The sequence below is a fragment of the Toxorhynchites rutilus genome, chromosome 2 (genome assembly GCF_029784135.1).
Source record: "Toxorhynchites rutilus septentrionalis strain SRP chromosome 2, ASM2978413v1, whole genome shotgun sequence".
In the NCBI taxonomy this organism is placed as follows: Eukaryota; Metazoa; Arthropoda; class Insecta; order Diptera; family Culicidae; genus Toxorhynchites; species Toxorhynchites rutilus.
Window position 1 is genome coordinate 243,314,697 of NC_073745.1, and position 20,688 is coordinate 243,335,384.

Consider the following 20,688-nt stretch of genomic DNA (forward strand, 5'->3'; position numbering starts at 1 on the left):
AGACAGAAATCCATTTTTATATATATAGATTACAAATCTGCCCATGATTGCATAGGAGACGTAATCGACGACACCATTAGTGTTGGGAAAACGCATTTTTGTTGTTTTTTGGCCTACAAGCATAACCATGCAAATTTTCGATGAAATGATCTGTCCAGTTGAAGTATATTATCGACAAAAAGAGGGCCTCGCTGATTTTGCGGATTATAACATATTTTTCCATTTGGAAAATGCTTGCGTCTATTTATGCGGCAATCAATCGTTTCAGTGAACATTTGTCCGCTAGACGCTCTGTTTGTAGCGTTAGTATTTTTATTATTGTATTATAGGTTTGGAAGAAATTTAGTGAAATGTCTGAAAAAGGTGCTCTTGATTTGTTGCGAGTTTATGATAGTACTTTGTCCTGAATACTTTGGGATATGATAAGAACAGCAGGTTCGTGTTTTGTCAATTAATTGAACTTGTAAAGGTTATCTGCAATGTTGGTAATTTTAGCAACATGATTTACCGATATCATGATCAATCGCATAAAGATGGTGGAGGGATTTACTCCAACGGTATGAGTAATTGCTGAGTATGTGGAATAATTCAATGTTGAATCCGAGGAGTTATAATGCTAAGAACCAATTATATTTTAATTTCACTACTGATCTGATTGTTTTATTATCTACTCGAAGGTTCAAATGCTGAAATTTAGGTAATTATAACATTTAAAAAACACAATTGATTCTCTTTGTTCATCGCAGTGCAGTGGATGCTGGTGAATAGAAATCCTATTTTTGTCTGGATATTTTTCAAATAGAGGTTTTTTAATTTTGTTTTTTTTTTGCAAATTTTCCATTCCTGATGGTATTATATTGATACCGATACATATGGAACAGTATATTTATCATACATTGAAGCATTATATATAAAAATAACTGGTACCGTTCGATAGTATCGGGAAATGTTGCAGCTTCTTACAAAAGCTTCTTCGTTTCATTCATCAGTTTGAGGATATATGTCAAATGACAGATTAGTCGAAAAGAACTGATAAAATTGACCATTCAACGAGTTATAATTTGATACCACTTTGGCCCATTCCACAGAATCTACTGAAAGAGATTCCTAGAGCATAACTCCTACCAAGGACTCTCTAAGCAACAGCTTCTAGTGACAGCTTATCTTTTTTTTTTTTTTGAACCTGGATTAGTTCCAACCTGACTATGTAATTAAAAAAATGGTTTTCGGGATCACGAATGAGGCGGTTTGTTGGTGAGCGTTATACAGTCTGAGTTGTTTATATTGCGATGATAAATGTACAGTGTCGACGTCTGGTGGCGATATTCGTGCTTGGGCTTGGGCAAATTATTCTCTATCAGATCAGCAGGTCTGAGTGCAGTGTAAAATTATTGAAATTTGAAAGAAAATTTGTACCTCATGTTGCTTGATTACCTAAAACCTGCATTTCTAACACTAACTTTACCATTTGTCTATACATTTCCTGTTTTTTTTCTCACAAGACCCATTATAATATAAAATCCTCATTAGACACAATTTTCGTTTAACATGTTGAGCCCTGATTTTTTTTTTGCTAAAATTCCCATTCAACCCACATCAAGAGTATTTACACAATATCGCTGTCAGTCTCCGCTCCCACAGATATTTATTGTAAACAAATAAAAAGGTCAGAAATTTGACTAGAAAGTAGTCACATATCATAAAACATCCGAAAACAAATATCATATATTCAAATGTTTCCATATTTTGTAACTGACAGTCCCAGTGATTAACGTTTTTCTAACAAAAAGCTCATCGTCAGTCTCTAGGGACCGACACGGGGCTCAACGTGTTCGTATGTTTTCGCAATTTCGAAAAAAAAACATCTTCGTTCCTCACATAGAATTCATATTCGATTCGTAAAAGTGAATTTTTATTCATAATTTTTATTTGGAAGGCACATGAAGCTTAATACCGTCAGCACGAATATACTCATCAAATCATAATCCGAATGAAAATATCTCAGTGCGAATCCAACAGTTTTCGGGTTGGAACCAGTGTTGCCACACGTACAGATTTATCTGGAAAGGTATAGATTTGTTCGTTATTTTTGGTACAGATTCTGTACGGATTTTCGTCAAAAAGTGCAGATTGGTACAGATTTTTTCCGAGTGTGAAATTTATATCGAAAATTTTATTGAAGGATAGTATGCAATCTAAATTTAGAAAAACTATGTATAGGCATCATCAAACACACGAGTGATTTGAGGCTAGCAAATGTTAATGTACAGCGTTAATACGTCCTATTATTTGTAGTAAATAATCTAGATATGAAGTTAGTAAGTAAATATAATATTTTGTTCTGAATAAATGAGTATTTTTTTATTTTTCAGTATTTTTCTCTACAATGAATAATTTCGATGGTTCAGATTTTTGGTACAGATATTTTGAAGGAAGAATACAAATGAGAAAGATTTTTTCCCTTCTGGTACAAATAAAAATATGACAACACTCGTTGGAACTAGTGCGAAACTAGGGTGAAACTGAGTTAATGAAAAAACACTTGGACAGCAGTTAGGTTGGAACTCGTGCGAACCTAGGTTGGAAGCTGAAACTTGGAACTAAACAAAAACGAAGTCGCTATCAGAGAAGCTGTAAAATCACATAAAATTTGTTGCTTCGCAAGGAATATAGGTTAGGTTTCTACAAATGTCATGAAAAATCTGTTTTGTTCCATCCGGAATGTCACTGAGTAATTGCTGAAAGTTCATCAACTTGAAACTCGAAACCATCCAGAAGTGTTTATGTTATATTATTGCGATAAATCTAGAGAAATCTGGAAGAATCGAAAAATGTCTGAACTAGATAATTAAAGGATAGTCTGGATGTTTTAATAATTCGTAAAAATCTGGAAGATTCCAGATAAATCTGGAAGGTTGGCAACGCAAGATGCCCTAGCAATTCCTCGCCAAATTAGCCGAAAGACGGCAGATTTTGACGCGACCTATTCTTTTTTTTTTTTTTTTGAAACCTTCTACATCTGGTCTGTCCATGTTTGTATAGGAAACGTAAGCGACAAAATGAACAAAATCGTCTTTTTCATCGTTATGCACTCTACGCAATACGTTATAATACGTTTGCTCAACATGCAAACAAATATTTTTCGTTCGAAAACATTTGAGAAATTTTGAAAAAAACGTTTCCGAAAAATCACTGTTTGTCCGCATAACAGACGTAGTTCCATACAGCTTTCATATTTCGTTCGAAAATCAACAATTGTTAGTATTATGTGCTATAAGCTAGTTCTACATTTGAATCACATTCTTTGTAGAGTCCAAACATGCCTGTCACGATAGTGTCTTATTACTTAGTAAATCCAAATAGATGAATATAAGAAACCATTGAAACGCTTTATCCAATAACAATTGAAACTACGGACGGAGACATTTTTACTATTAACGAAAATGTAAATACTAACGCTACCGACAGAGCAACATGGTGATTACGTCTAACTATGCGAACAAATGTTCATTAAAACGATTTTACTTTGGACTGATTTTAAGAAAAGCGTCATTATTCTTTTATTAAAAAAATCGTTATTAATTTATTTTTATTATATGAAATATAGTAGAAATTATGAAATTGGTCATATGGTTGTAATTCTCATCTACCCAAAATTGTAATTTGTAATTTTGGGTAGATGCCACCATATGTTCGAGGTTTCGAAAAAAAATCGGAGAGGGTCCATTCTTATTCCTCATATAGAAATTATTATATTTGTTCGTGACAACGTTTCCAATAAGGTTACAGTCCAGATAGTTCACAAATACTCTCTCTGTTGAATTTAAGTTCAAACCTTGAGGCGACCAAAAAGATTTTATACAACGATAACGGAGATATGGCATCGTCTTCTCAGCGCTGATTTTTTAAAATCATTGATCTGTGAATAAAATGGGTCATTTTCTGGCTCATTTCTGGAAAATAACCTCATACCTTCACACTGGCATCTCCGTGCTTCAAGGTAGCTCTCAAATAACGATCCCGTGAACTATACAATTTCTAGTCATTTTTCATAGAGCTCCTTCAACTCATTCCACACAAAACAGCTTTTTACGTGTTATGAACCCTTTCAAATTATTCATTCACTGATAGAAGGTCTTTCATTAATCTGACGAACGGCTATATCTTCGGAAAAAATTGTGAAACAGAAAATATTGTGAAACGAGATGCCAGACCTGTAAACCAATTGATTTCCACCCAATCTCTTTTCCGCCGTGGCTCACGCAACAGGAAAACCAGTTGTTTGTTACAATTGGGCTCCCATTTTTTTTTGTCATACATGCCTTCGATCTAATATCTATGAACCGTCAACGTAAAACAGGTGACGCACAGAATTACCACAGAAAAATATTATATTCAAAACAAGTAATGAAATGTCCTTCAAATAATTTAAACGGTTATATTTATGGGAAAAATGCAAATTTGGCATAAAAAAATCTTAACTCGTCAATTAATAACTATTATTTTTGCGAGTTGACAATTTGGGTAATCCTATCCCTATCCTATCCTATCCTATCCTATCTTATCCTATCCTATCCTATCAATTATGGGTAATCCTATCCCGAAAGCTCGTTCAGCACGTCCTATCCAAGTGCTGAAATCACAGCGATTATAAGACAATCACTTCAAACCGAACCAAACAATATAGATGCCGACAGGCAAAAATTTTAATACGAAATTATTTGTTACTAAGTATTTGCCAACAAATTTGACACTTTAAAATAACCCAATTTTTCTACTCTGTTCTCGCTTTCGTTTCGACCTTACTCCTACAAAACAACAAACAGCACTAGCTTCACCACCGCTGCTTATGGCAGCCATCAGAATGTGTTCATCCGTCTGGATCCCCTGGGGCGACCGCCCAGTGCGAACAGTGGCTCCTACGCCACGATTGCTAGCCTCAACAAATACCCCATCAGTGAGTCGAAAAAATCGTGTAAGTATGAACCTGCTCACTTGCCGAGCTGGATTTCGTTCGTTCGGCAAGTCAGGCAGGAATAATCATCAGCATCGTCACACCCAACCAATATGCATGCCACAACAATCATTCTCATCATCATTTGCCGCAAAGGGGTGTTCAGGTTTGCATGAAACAACTGTATGTATCGTTTATTGCATATTTACCATGTATTCATTTATTTATTTGCTTAAGTGTTTCAGTGTGCTTTCGCAATTTAGTTACGCTCCATTCAAGTCTACAAATCATGGCGACTCCCATGATTAGTGAATTCCTATGGCACATATCATGGTGAAAGCTTTGGGTTAATTTTCACTAAAAAAATCTCGAGCTTGTGCCTGTCTGGTACAAATATTTCTTTGAATCTATATCTAACAGTATACCTACACTTTTTTTTATTTTATATCTAGATTTCAACAATATAAAAAAAAATACGCATCGTTGAGAATACTTTTAAGAACTTTGGTACAGTCGAAAGAGAGGAAGAATTTCCAGATTCGAAATACGCACATAGAAGTCTTCTTTTTAATCTGGCATTGACGTTTTTGATAAACACAGCCTTTTTTACGTGGCTAATAGTTTATTTTTTATTAGAGGTTTCGTTACCAGCACGTTACCACACACGAATACCAGTACAAGTAAAACTAAATTTATTTGATGAAACAATGTGCTGACTCAAACGGATATTGAACCTACGAAGCTTTCACTATGATTTGTGTAATTACCGCTGACACCACTCACACGGAAACTATTATTATTTTCACACAGGCAAACATGAACGCACAAACTGGGACAAACTTTTGAACCATAACGTTGTTAAACAAATGAATGGACTTGAAAACGAACAACTCTACGGAACATGTAACTGGGAAATACTACAACATCATATTACAGCATTCCATGATCCCACAAAATCCCGCCAGCTATTTCCACGCGCTTCAAATTCCCATTTCTCGCTTATCACATTCACGAACTCGCACGTAAACAAAATTCACTAATCCATGAAATATAATAAACACAACCAAGTAAACCGAATCCAAACGGAACGTATGAGAAAATCGGTCGTTCCCGGCTTTACACGCATCCACCTAATCCAGCTTTGCCGGCAAGCGCAACGATGTTATTTCTCATTTTCCTTGTTTTTTCATCACCCCTCTGGCAGAACCAAAAAAAAAGTTTCCGCAAAACAACCCTTCGAAGCACATCATCCCGATGCAGAGATTTGCACTTGCCCCTTTATCATCATGAGAGGATAATCATCGTATTTCATCTCGTTTTCTCACCTCACCTCACCTCACCCTTTCGGTCTCCCGCCGATGTCGCTGTTATTGTTACCCCTGCGGCATTTGTTTTATCTTTTCCAGGGTTCCGAAGCACTCCATCGCCATCGCCGTATGCAACGGCGCTGCTCCCGCTGAACCATGGCCAGAGCAATGCCACCACGGAGTCGGTTTACGCGAAGCCGGATTCGGTCTGTCCGTCCCGGGTGTCCTATTACGCTTCATCGCAGCTTACCCAGGTGAGTCCAAGCGAGCGCGCGCGATCCGAGGAAAACGAAATGCGGTTTTTTTGCCGTTTCCACTGGATGGATGTATTTTATCGTTCTGCACGTTCCGCTGCCCGTCACGGTCACTCTCTATCGGGGGAGCACTTTGTTTCAACCTCTGGAAACGGTTATGTTGATTTTGTGCTGCAGACTGGCAGACTGCAGCTGACGCACCTCTCTCTCTCTCTCGTTGGGATAACAAACCGGGCTGCAGAAAATGCTGGATTCCATTCGTATTTTTCCCTGTTGAAGAAGTGCTTGGGTACTCCTATTGGCATTGTGTACAAAAATTATATTATATAATATTTTGCGATTTCTAGCTAATCATAGAACGACTGAATCATACAGCTGCAGTTGAAAAAATTACATTCATCTTTTCATTTCTAAGCTGGAGGAACTGAATTTCGCCAACTAAAAAAAAATATTGAGGGTGTAACCAGTGTCACCAACTATAATTTTCAAAAATAAGGGAAAATGAAAATAAAAATCAGGATAAATCAGGATAGCTCATTTTGGGATGTCCGGAATGTTCGCGCCAATTTTTATGAGAACAAAGGCATCATTCTTATAGGCAGACATACATTTATTCAATTTTATGTGCACAGTTTTGTTCCACGATCTTTCGCCGTGTTTCATACAGCTTCAAAATTCTATTCTACCAGATCATGTTCGCTTTCTCGTCGAAAACTGTTCAAGGTATTTTTTATGCTGTCCATCGAATCGAGGTTCTTGCCCTTGAATGAATTTTGTAAAAACCTGAACCTGTAATAATCTGAGGGTGTAATAACCGGTAATTGTAGACGATTTGCTTCATAACGGAAGTTCCGTTACATTTATAAAGCGAGCGGCAGATTGAAATGCAATCCATTGAAGGCATTTCATTCAAATTGTGTGGAACCCACATATCGTCTCGAAATACGTAACCAAGCAGATGGTCATCGTCGGTGGTTCAAGATATCTGTATTGAATTTACTTATTTATTTGACGTATACTGAGGATTACTCTTGATCAACGTCAGGATTTATTCAACATCAATGGCGGCACGAATTTGCTGCGAAAATATGAGGGAATCTTTATTTTCAGTTGAAGACATAATTCTTAGCGGCTAATATTCTTTCCATTATTTCCGCACCAAGTCTATTTCATTTGTTTCATTTGTTTCATTATTTTTATTACGTTTTTTTATCCCTTTTTGTTTATTTTAGGCCCATTAGCATTGTAGCTGTAACAGAGCCGAATTTTAATCGTGTACATGTCACATATTTATCATATCTATAATTAGCACATTACACAGTTGCCATTTTTCGGCGTTAGAGTATTCCCTTCTATACCATTGCAATGGTACACATTTACACAGTAGCCATTTAGGCGTAAGAGTTTTCTATCTGTTCTTCCATTATCCAGTTAAGACTGGACAGCGGAGACAGTCGTTGATCCATTGTTGAGTTATTTATAGAACAGCAGCCCGATGTTTCTTGCAGAGCAGAGCAGTTGTATGGATGAATCGATCTTATTTCGACCGTGGATCGATCTCCATCGCTGATGATTGTTGCGTGGACGTAGTTATTCTGTAACAACACAAAGATGGTCAATGGGGGCCCTGAGTTTTGAACTCACGATCGATCGCTTACTAAGCGAACGCGCAACCAATGTGGCTACGGAGACCCCCATTTTTATTACGTTGTGTTATACTTGAGCAAACTTTCGCTTGTCCTTTTTTTGGAGATTTCCACAACTATACACTATTAGTATTACGGTTCGTGATACTAGGCCTACGAGAATACATGTCATACATATTTAACGGCTTTTGAATAATTTATAATTATGTTCTTTACAAAAAAAAACTACTAAATATATATGAGAGAGAGAGAGAAAGAGAGAGAGAGAGAGAAAGAGAGAGAGAGAGAGAGAAAGAGAAAGATCTAGCAAAATTATTGTCAATGTTCATTAGTTTAATTGGCGTTGACGGTTTCATTTTCTGTCATTGTGAAGCGAAAATCATAATGGATTTTCAGGTGGAATAAACGCACTACGTGTGTTAAGCATTCAAATAAATATTAATACAGCGCGGACTCGATTATATACAGTTTTTGATTTCTTTTCACTGTATATAATCGAATCCTGTATATAATCGAGTCAAAAAAAGATTTTGTGTTATTCGTTTTTTTTTGCATGTATTTTTTGTTTTTTGAATATTAAAGAGGAATTTCGATTTTGATTCAACCCCTTAAAGTCAGAAAACACCTTTCTCACATGAAAAAAATAAATTTATCCGGATTCATTCAGAAGGTGATAGACGATCTTATTTGATGAGAAAAAACCTTCTACGCATATGTTCGAATTTCAACAATGACAGAGTTATTGAACTTTTTTTTTTGTTTCGAACTCTGTTGTCCAAACTGGCTCTACATTACAAAGTACGCTACAGAAGACGATTGACGATTAGTACAGGATATAGTAGTGGAACATCTAAATAAGTGGATTTTAATAACATTTTGGAAGTGAAAAACATAAAAGTTAATTAATTTCAATGTGTTATTATTAATCTCATTCTAAAAAATTATATTAAACTAGATTGTTTTTATCAATTAAATTGAAGCTTTTTAACCGTTCTACAATTTGTTCTTATAACAATTATAAACAATTCTTGGTGAAAATTCAAATTCAATTATAAACAATTCTTGGTGAAAATTCAATCAAAATCTTCAAAAATCACGATTTTTACCCCACTGTACATGTAATAGCCACTTAAATTACACCTTAACGTTGAAAGGTTACATTTCTTCTTGAAATAAGTCATATTTGAAATATAAAAAAAATATTTTTTCCAAACTGTATATAATCGAGTCCAAAATTGTATACAATCGAATCACATATAATCGAGTCTGTATATAATCGAGTCCGACCTGTACCTAATAATAAATAATAAACGAAAGAAAGAGCAATCACTATACAAGGCAGAACCGGAAAGCTTTTTATGTTGGCTATTCTGACAGTTCTCATATCCAAACAGTGAAATTTTGACAGGAATCCCGGTATTCATAATACGGATCCTATTTATTGTGATAAAATGAAAAACTAAAAAATCAGGAAAACTCAGGATCACTTCAGAAAAATCAGGGAAAATTAGTTTTAGTTACATTTATTAAATTTATATCGTCTTTATATCCGAATGCGCGAACCTTGGCCTTAACCCCAGCTATAAAGTTCTGCACGACCTCAGAACCGACAGCTTTTTGCATATTAATCCATGCTTACTTCATTTCTTCTACATTCTTCACCACTTTAGGCCGTTTCAGAGGGTTCCCTAGGGTGCCAACGAATGTATGGGAAAAAAATCGACCCTAAAATTTAAAAAAGTTGCCCGATACAAAATGTTCACCACCTCGAAAAAACACCCTATGCCAAATATTAGCTCAATCGGACTTAAGGGAGAGTGGCGCAAAGCGGTCAAAGTTTGAGTTTTTTGAAAATTCGAAAAAATCACCCATCGAGGTTTTCGAAATTTTTTTTTTTTTTTTTATGCCAAATGTCTTAAAATTGCAAGAAACGTCGAGATCTAGTGTCATATCAAAAAAAAAAATAGTCGAAAACTAACACTCTGGGACTTTTTTCGGAGTACGAGGTTATACATATGGTTTTAAGTGCCAATAAAAATAATTATCTCGATTTTTCGTTCGAAACTTGTAATAATATACCGATAATATACCTTATGCCAAATATTAGCTCCTTCGAATTTCATTTGTTAGTGTTGCAGACGTTAAAATTTGAGTTTTTTGAAAACTGAAAAATTACCGGAAATCGGGGTTTTGAATTTTTTTTTTCGATGCCAAATGTCTTAAAATTGCATGACACATCGAGATTTACAGTTATCTAAAAAAAAAAATTTTTTTACAATTTTTTGTTGCGAGTTAACAGTAAATCTCGATGAGTAATGCAATTTTAAGACATTTGGCACCATGAAATTTTTTTTGAAAACCCAGATTTTCAGTGATTTTTCGTTTTTCAAGAAAACTCAATTTTTTACGTTTGTGACAATAATAAATCAAGTTGGAATGAGCTAATATTTTGCAAAGGATATATTATCGTGCAAATCAACATTTCGCAGCAAGTTTCGAATGAAAAATCGAGATCACTATTTTGATTGGTACCCGAAACCATACGTTTCGTTTTGTATTCCGAAGTCCCAGAATGTCGATTTTTGACCAAAAAAAATTTTCGAGATGACACTAGATCTCGACGTTTCATGCAATTTTAAGACTTTTGGCATCATTTTTTTTCGAAACCCCGATTTCCTTTCGATTGATTTTTCGATTTTCAAAAAACTCAAACTGTCACCGCTTTGCGTCTCTCTCCCTTAAGTCCGATTGAGCATATATTTTGCAGGTGGTGAACATCTTTTATGAGGTAACTTTTTGAAATTAGAGATGACCATTTTCATTGACACCCTAGGGTTCCCCTTCAAAATGGTCCAATGTTTTTCTATTGAGCGCAGTTCCAGAGTTTTTGGGGGTTCAGATCTTTCGGCACGAAATCGACATCATCAGATTATTCAACATCTTTAATTCTGAATGATTTAGATGTTATTTGCTGCGAAATTAATGGAACTTGTATCTTTTATATTTAGCCCTACATTTTTGTAAGTGGCTGACATTCCTTCCAATGCACCTTCCTAGTCTATTCTTCTAATCTTCGTTTTATTAATATTGAATTGAGAGAAAAGTTGTTCAACCGATGTTGAGGAATGTTGAAAAATTGATAGGCATGGTATAAACTCTTCCAGAAGAGGAAAAGCCAGTGTGTCGCCGGATCTTTTTATCGTCAATATTTTTTCCCCAAAATCTGCAGCACTACAGTCAATCACAGAAGAATCTATACTCAGAATTTCTCTGCATTTTGCATGCATATTTTGGATTGAAAATTTACTCACCAAATGAGGAAAGCATATCAGCAGGGTAGAATTGAAGATAGTTTTCATATTTTGATGTTATTTGGTTCGATTATATAAATCTTACCGTATTGCTGGTTGCGTCCTTGTTGTCAAACAGCTTCTTTAACGATGTCTTTCTTTGCTTCGACATTATCGTCACTGGACGACCACTTCCGACCTTCCGCTATATGTTCAGGGAACCCAGGATACGATATACCGTACTGACAAGTACATTTTCTTCCTTAAAATGTGCCACCGTGAACTTTTTTCCTTGCTGGAAATGCGTTTCGTAGAACCGTACAATGCGTTCGCGGAGCATGTGCTGTTTCGACGCCATCTTTGCTTTGACTAAATTCAAACTAGCAAAACCAAACACGCCTACTATTTCTAGGGAGCCCAAAGAGCAATTTTCTTGGAGAAAGAAAATTTTACGCTCTTTATTTGAGTTACTGAAAGGTATTGAAAAATACTCATTTTTTATTTAACATTCGTTACATCCAGCAACATGTTGGACGGAATACGTGCATTTTTGTAATGGGGCTCATTAAAGACTTCATTTCTTTTGTTTGAACACACGTGCTGTCGTTCCAGCATAAACTGTGTTGGTGTTGCTCATGATAGCGTCTCGCAAGTGAATGTATTCTGTTGATGGGCTCATAGGAATCACAGTCGTTTGCTCTCTACCTTTTGCGTATATGTTGACATGGATTATTGGCACAGCTCAAGACATCGTATAATAACGTTGTCCTGACTGTGTCAATTCATCAAACGACACTCATAAGAATCCATCGGGCACTCTCTTGTTTGTTTCGTCTCCTCCAACCACATGTTTAAAAATATTAATTCAAAATGAGTAATGATGTTCTTAATGATTGAAGGAACTGTGGCGCATTGGATCTACAAAAGTGTTCTTCAGTCGGTTTTTTATCAGGATTGACCACAATAGCGTGATTATTACTTCGCATTCCGAGCATGTGTGTGTTTAGAATAAATTCATTGTGCTCATCCACAAAGGCTTCCAGTTCGCCGGCGATGCGCCTAGCTTTAGTCGAATAGAGGCTACCTGCGTATGTATGGGGTGAAGATTCGATGAAGCGGATGATCTTGCATTTGACAACGTAAATAAATTCGTCCTGTTTGAAAAACGAACGACGGATCATTTATTGGGTATTGCTTATATAAAAATTCAAATATCGCGATTAAAAATAGGAGATAGGGGTGAAAATTAGATATATATGTATTTTGTCAAACCAAATGTATGCAAAAAAAATACAAAAACTAAATTATTCAGAAAAAAAATCTTGCATAGGACCACCCAAATCGGTATTAAATATACAGTAATCGGTATCCTAGCGGTATCCTATATAGTTTACGACCTATTCTCATGCCGACCAAGTTTTCTGAGTATATTTTCATTAAAATCGGTCGAGCCGTTTCGGAGGAGTTCGGCCACGAACATCGTGACACGAGATTTATATATATAGTAGGGTGCCAATGAATGTATAGGAAAAAAATTCAAAAAGTTACCTTATACAAAATGTTCACCACCTCGAAAAAACACACTATGCCAAATATCAGCTCAATCGGACTTAACGGAGAGTGGCGCAAAGCGGTCAAAGTTTGAGTTTTTTGAAAATCGATAAATCATCCAAGGGGGAACTAAAGGAAATCGGGGTTTTCGAAAATTTTTGTTTGTTGCCGAATGTCTTAAGATTGCATGAAAGAGATCTCGTCGAGATTGCATGCATGAGTTATATAAAAAAAAATCTAAAAAGTCGACTTTTCAGACGGAAAAAACCATTTTTTTTTGAAAACCCCGATTTTCGGTGATTTTTCGTTTTTCAAAAAAAAACTAAAATTTTAACGTCTACAACACTAATAAATGAAGGTCGAATGAGCTAATATTTTGCATAGGGTATATTATCGTGCAAATCAACATTTCGCACGAAGTTCCGGATGAAAAATCGAGATAGCTATTTTTATTGGTACTCAAAACAATACGTTTCGTCTCGTATTCCAAAAAAGTCCCAGAGTGTCGATTTACAACAAAAACAAATTTTTTCGGGATAACACTAGATCTCGACGTTTCATGCAATTTTCATGCAAAATGTTTCATGTTTCAAAAAATTTTCGAAAACCCCGATTTCCTTTACATTTTTTATGGGGTAACTTCTTGAAATTAGAAATGACCATTTCCATTGGCACCCTAATATATATAGATGTAAAATTGAGTGTTTGTCACGATATCGGGGATCGTGGCAAAAAGTCTGAGAAATCCTGAAAAATCATGAAGGTTGGCATCTCTGCATACAGGTTTCCTGGGATCTGGTTAAAGTCCGCCTTCACATATGTCTCATCATCCATAACGCAGCAGTGTGGTATCGTTAACTTCTGGCCGTAGTTCAGCTCGAGTTTTGGTATTCTGCATGAAAGTTCTGCACACATGCAACTTTGAAGCCACATCTCGAACTGAGGCGTTCGATTTCCGTTCAAAGGTTCTAACCACTCGTTCATGATTATTCTCAATGACCAGACGGCTTTTTCTCAGAATCTCCGCTACCGATCAACAGTCAGACCGTTTTATGATACCAGACACCGTGGAATTCGTGATTCCCAACTTTTTTCAGATGACACGATGCATCAGATCCTTGTTCTCGAAGTACTCGTGCAAAAATTTTTTCGCGCACGCACGTTCTTTCGTTGTCATTTTGAAAACTTTTGGGCGCCTGATGAAATCAACTCACAAAGTGAGAAAAATACACAATAAGCTATATCCACGCAAAAATCAATTAATTTTACCCAACGGATCCAAAGTTAGAGCAATTTGAGTGTGTGCCGATTTTAAACGGTACACCCTTTAGGTCAGTGATTTTTAACCGGTGGTGAATTCCCCCCTAGTGGGGAATTTGGAACATTAGTTTGCTTTGAAGAATGACAATGATTAGCATAAACTGCCACAAAAAAATTATTGGAGACGCTTAAATTTGCGATCCTCGGCAAACATTTCCAAACCTGAAATGTAATGTTCAATTGAATAACTTCACAATGTTTGAAAGACTTTCGATAGCGAATGATGATGTACTAGACGACGAAACAATACAGAAGACCATATAAAAGGAAATTGTACAGCATTTGTCAAGAAGTGAAGTTCAAGTTTAAGTTAAACTTGAAACATATTTTCCTTGTATCAAAGAACAAATTTAAAAATGGTTTGAAATGCCTTCCGACTGGCAATGACGAAAGTTTCGGATCAAGCCTGAATGAAATCAACTCACAAAGTGAGAAAAATACACAATAAGCTATATCCACGCAAAATTTCAATTAATTTTACCCAACGGATCCAAAGTTAGAGCAATTTGAGTGTGTGCCGATTTTAAACGGTACACCCTTTAGGTCAGTGATTTTTAACCGGTGGTGAATTCCCCCCTAGTGGGGAATTTGGAACATTAGTTTGCTTTGAAGATGAAGATGATGAAGATGATGAAGATGAAGATGATCAGATACAAGTATAAAATCAAATTTGTTGCGAATATATCTTGAAAACCGTTTGTATTCTTATATTACTTTACTGATATGCTACAGACATTCTTACAAAATATTGTTAAGGGTGAAGCACTGGGATTATTTTTCTTCGCAAAGGGGGGAATTGAGCAAAAAAGGTTGAAAACCACTGCTTTAGTTGAGTGTGTCAACTGGATCGCAACATTTTTCCACATAAAATATAACTCAACTCCAATATATTTGTTATACTATAATACATTCCATAATCAGTCTCTTGTACAGAGTTTTGAAATTCAATTGATCGTTTGATCAAGTTTTAAAAGCTCAGAAGGCATCACACTTTTTTAACCCCACCAAATTCAGAGTATTATTTGGGCACCGCGAATATTCAGCTTCGGTCTTGATGTTCCTGATTGCTGGACATATGATCTACGAGATATTTGGATCCATTTTTCATACCTGGTAGCGATTCGACGCAAAAAGTCTTCTTTTGTGACGTTCAATAAACAATATCGGACATGCGTCATTGCCGTTTAACATCTCTCACTTTCATTCATTTATTTATTTATGTTGGCTCAACGTCTTTACAACATGGCTCAATTTTTCTTGAATAACCTGAGTTCGAGGCTATCTCTCAGCAATTCCGCGGGCACCCCGTGCTCACCATTATCAACTGGGTCTAACCACCTTGCGCTCCGCGTCGTCTCGTACCAGCCGGATTTCCGATGAACATCATTTTTGCAGGATAGTTGTCCGACATTCTTGCAACATGTCCTGCCCAGCGTATCCTCCCAGCTTTGATCACTTTCTAGATACTGGGTTCGCCGGTGAGTTGCGTGAGCTCGTGGTTCATCCTTCGCTTCCATACGCCGTCCTCCTGTACACCGCCGAAGATGGTTCTTAACACATGTCGTTCAAAGACCAAGTGTCGTGCCCATAGAGGACAACCGGTCTTATGAGCGCTTTGTACAGGGAACATTTCGCACGACTGCTAAGTCTGTTTGACCTTAAGTGTTTGTGGAGACCATAATAGGTACGACTTCCACTGAGGATGCGTCTCCGGATCTCGCGGCTGGTATCATTGTCAGATGTTACCATTGAGCCAAGGTAGACAAATTGGTCCACTACCTCGAACTCATCGCTGTCGATCATTATACTACTACCTAATCGGGTCCTGTCGTGCTCGGATCCGGAACCAGCATGTATTTGGTTTTAAACGCATTGATTTTTAGTCCAATTCTCTCCGCTTCGTGCTTGAGTCTGGTTCTGCCGACAGTGTCTACGTCATCAGCGAAGCAGATGAATCGACTGGATCTATTGAAAATCGTATCACGCAAGTTAAACGCCGCTCGTCTCATAACACCCTCTAGGGCAATGTTGAATAGCAGGCAAGAGAGACCATCACCTAGTCAAAGCCCCCTGCGGGACACGAGTGAATAAGATAATCCACCCGATATTCGCACACAGCACTGTATTCTATCCGGGTGTTCGGGTTCGATTCCCGTTCTGGTCGGGGGATTTTTCGTCAAAGAAATTTCCTTCGACTTGCACTGTGGTCACGCGTATTCAAGAGCTTGCCCCTCGGAATACATTCAAGGCGTGTTATTTGTCTTAAGAATTCTCAACCAAGTATTAATAAATGACGCTAGTTAATGCATACGTTGAGACGGCAAAAGTTCCACAAAGGAACGTTAACGCCATTCAAGAAGAAGAACTGTATTCTATCCATCGTAGCCTTAGCCAGTCTTGTCAGCTTCACGGGGAAGCCGTTTTCGTCCATGATTCTCCATAGCTCTTTTCATGTTATTGTATCGTATGCGGCTTTAAAGTCAATTTAGCTAGCGCAACACTTACCACTAAGCCATGGGGACCACAATTAAGGTGCCCATTTCCATCTAAGAGTGATCCGAAAAATCAATTTTTCCCTTTTTTGAAAAAAATCCTTATTTCAAAACTGCCCAATTATGAATGGTTGACGTAAGCACCAACATGCGAAAATTTCCTTTGCTACTGATTCACATTCTTAACCATGTTATACATAAATTCCGAAAGTAAATTGAAATAAAACACACTTAGAATTCGAATTTCGATGAAACTTTTATTTCAAATTAAAGTTTGGTTTATGCCATTATGTGTGAAATATAACATCATTCAAATGTCCACCTAGGGCTTCCTCGCACACCTCGATCCGGAACAGGTAATTTTCGATGACTTTTCGGCACATATGGGGCGGTATCTCGGTCATAACTTCACGAATGTTGTCTTTCAAATGTTCAAGAGTTTGCGGAGAGTTGGCATAGACACGGTCTTTCGCATAACCCCACAAAAAAAGTCTAGCGGGTTCAAATCGCATGATCTGGACGGCCAATTGGCATCACCAAAACGCGGAATTATGCGTCCCTCAAATTTCGTTCGCAATATGACCATGTTCGGTCGTGTAGTGTGGCACGTGGCGCCGTCCTGCTGAAACCACATGTCATCCGTATCCATATCTTCAATTTGTAGCAAAAAAATCGGTTAACATGCGGCCATAGCCATAGCGCATAGCGCACTATTCACAGTTACCGTCTCGCCGTCCTCATTTTCAAAGAAATACGGCCCGATGACTCCACCAGACCATAATGCGCACCAAACAGTGACTTTTGGCGGATGCAATGGTCTCTCAACACTCACGTGTGGATTTTCTGAGCATATACGGAAATTTAGCGTGTTCACATAGCCACCGAGCTCGAAATGTGCCTCATCGCTGAAGAAAATTTGATGCGAAAATTCAGCATTTTGCTGCTGTTGTTCGTTCACCCAATCGACGTATGCCCGACGCATTCCATGGTCACCACGCTCTAATTTTTGTACCAGTTGGACTTTATATGGATGTAGGTGCAAGTCCAAATGCAAAATTCGCCACAATGATGTGTTTGACAAGCCCAATTGCTGAGCACGCCGTGGAATCGAAACATTCGGGTCATCCTCCACACTGGCAGTAACAGCAGCAATATTTTCGGCCGAACGCACATTACTATGATGTACAGGTTTCACAATATCCGCTACGGATCCAGTTTGTTTGAATTTACGCACTACATTAGCGATTTTGTGCTCTGTAGGCCGTCCATGACGACCAAAATCCGTCCGTAATGCTCGAAAAACATTTGCCAGTTTTCCATCATTTTTATAGTATAATTTAACAAAATTAACACGTTGTGCGATGCTAAAACGATCCATATTGTAAAATGGCAGACATTCAACTAACGATATGACGCTTTGGTTGACAGCTATGTCAAACGGTTGTCAGCGCAGGGCTGTATACTTTCGGAAGCCCGAAATGGAAAACCCTGTATTTTAAAAAAAGGAGGAAATTTATTTCTCAGATCACTCTCAATTGGAAATGGACACCCTATTGGGAAAATAAAAAAATACGAGTCTAATATTTTGCTATAAGGAACAAAACCAGCAATTTTCACGAAGATTTGAGAGCCACTATATCGGTTTGCCATGGAAAGTTTATACATCTGAGTTTGGGAGAAGCCTTACATAAACCATTGTGCATTTTTTTAAAGTCTAGAGAATTTGAATATGGGCCAATTCTGGATGTTTCTGGTAAATAACTCGCTTCAAACGGTTCAGTTGTTTTTTTTTATCCCATTTATTTATTTAAGGCTCATTAGCATTTCAGTTGTAACAGAGCCGAATTTTAATCGTGTACATGTCACATGGTTATCATATCTATAATTAGCACATTACACAGATGCCATTCGCCAGTATTACTTCTATACCATTACATATGGTACATTTACACAGTAGCCATGTAGGCGCAAAGAGTATTCTTTCTGTTCTCCATTATCCAGTTAGACCACCGGACAGCGGAGACAGTTGATTGATCATCGTTGAGTTATTTATAGAACAGCAGCCCGATGTGTCTTGCAGAGCAGAGCAGTTGTATGGATGAATCGATCTTATTTCGACCGTGGATCGATCTCCATCTATGATGGTTGTTGCGTGGACGTATCTATTCTGTAACACAAAGATGGTCAATGAGAGGGCCCTGAGTTTTGAACTCACGATCGATCGCTTACTAAGCGAGCGCGCAACCAATGTGGCTACGGAGACTCCCTGGTTCAGTTGTTGATAGTAGAGATCTGAATTTAGTCTATTACACTAAAACTTTTTTTTCTTTAAATTAAAAAAAAATTAGAATAAAAATTAAACAAAAAAATTTATTGCATTTATGTTTCTGTTACAGTATCGATACCATAAATACGATTCACAATTTTAGCGGTCTGGTTTGCATTTTCGCCTTTATTAAAGAAATGTATGTAAATGTAAAATGTACCGGATTTTCTCTTTTTTACATGCATTGTTAACACCCCGTAACTCACAACTGAATGGAATAAATAAACAAAAAGCAAAAGAATTAGTTCTAGTGTGAAATGTCACCTTTACAACGAGCCTTGTAATTATAAGATCGATATTACGGGAGATATCGATCACTACAGCTAGTTATCGAGAAAACAATGGATTACTTTTTCCCCAACCTAATATATAAACACATAAACACATATATAAACATATCGTTATGGGGATTTTCCGTGATTTTGTTAGACAGGAACGTCTATCCCAGGAGATCGAAGAAATTGCATTCCGTTCGCGAGAGAAAACAACGCTAAACCTTTCTTTTTTGGCAAGAAAAGTCTTTTCGCTTTTCCGAATCACCTGATTCTTTTTCATTAATTCAAAACGACAAATTTTCGTCCTTTTGAAAGGAAGGCATTGGATCCTCGCTCGTTAGGCAACATTTTCTACCAAAATACTTCCCCACCTCAGGAGGTGTTCGTTGTGCATCGTTTTCCTTTCTCGCCCTTTCCCGTAATACGGCATTCACAGAATTAAATCATTCTCACCTTCTCTGTTATAAATTATTTAACTCGCACCATTTCGCGTGGGATGTATTCAACCGAAATCTAAAGACCCAACACCCGACCAAGAGTTGTTACAAATTCTCATTTGCTTTAAACAAGGCGCCTTCCTGTGTTCTCGTTAATGAATTTGTTGAATGAAAAGGCTGTTCGGAGGAGACGGCTTCCTTTCGAACATGACCATTTTCTCCAGGGGTGTTCTGTCGGATGGAAGTCTGACACGAGGGTGATATGGTGAACAATACATACGAGTATCCTTGTGTATATGTGGTATGTTATGTCCATACAAAATGGATGAAGAGGATGATGATGATGAGAACACACACGCCGGATGCCTGAGAATCCTTGTGTTTGGTTTTGTGTACAATTAATATGGCATCCATTCTATCGAAAATTTATGTGAACAAGTTGTTTCGAGAAATTGAAAACCCATCATAACTTTTATTCAATATATCTTCTTTTAGAACAAAGGCCAGAATAATGCCAGGCAAACGTCAAAAAGGGTCGAATCCCTCCTCGAAGCTCGAATAAATATCCTTCAGCTGCACGATGATGAGGAATTAATTTTAGACAGCACATTAATTTGAATTCACCTACCTTTAATACGAAAGCTTTTTACAACAAGCAATTTAGCACCCTTCCCGCAACTTCAACATCGCTCAAAAGATGATTGGATTCAGCCGAGGTTATTTGTCCAAATAAAAGGAGAGTTAAACCGGGGTGGGTTACCGTTCAAAGGATGAGGAAATAAATTTCGTTCAAACCCTCTATTCGGTTCGCCCTTCCCTCATCTCTGTTCGAAGTA

The 20,688-nt window shown here is 37.3% G+C and overlaps 1 protein-coding gene across 1 annotated transcript in view; it reads left to right on the top strand.

Moving 5' to 3' along the window:
• Positions 1-20,688, top strand: part of LOC129765312 (tyrosine-protein kinase Dnt) — a 192,119-nt gene that overhangs the window by 98,278 nt on the left and 73,153 nt on the right. The window contains exons 5-6 of the mRNA XM_055765487.1: positions 4,827-4,975; positions 6,361-6,515. Of these exons, the coding sequence (XP_055621462.1) occupies positions 4,827-4,975; positions 6,361-6,515 (304 nt within the window). The remainder of the gene's footprint in view (positions 1-4,826; positions 4,976-6,360; positions 6,516-20,688) is intronic.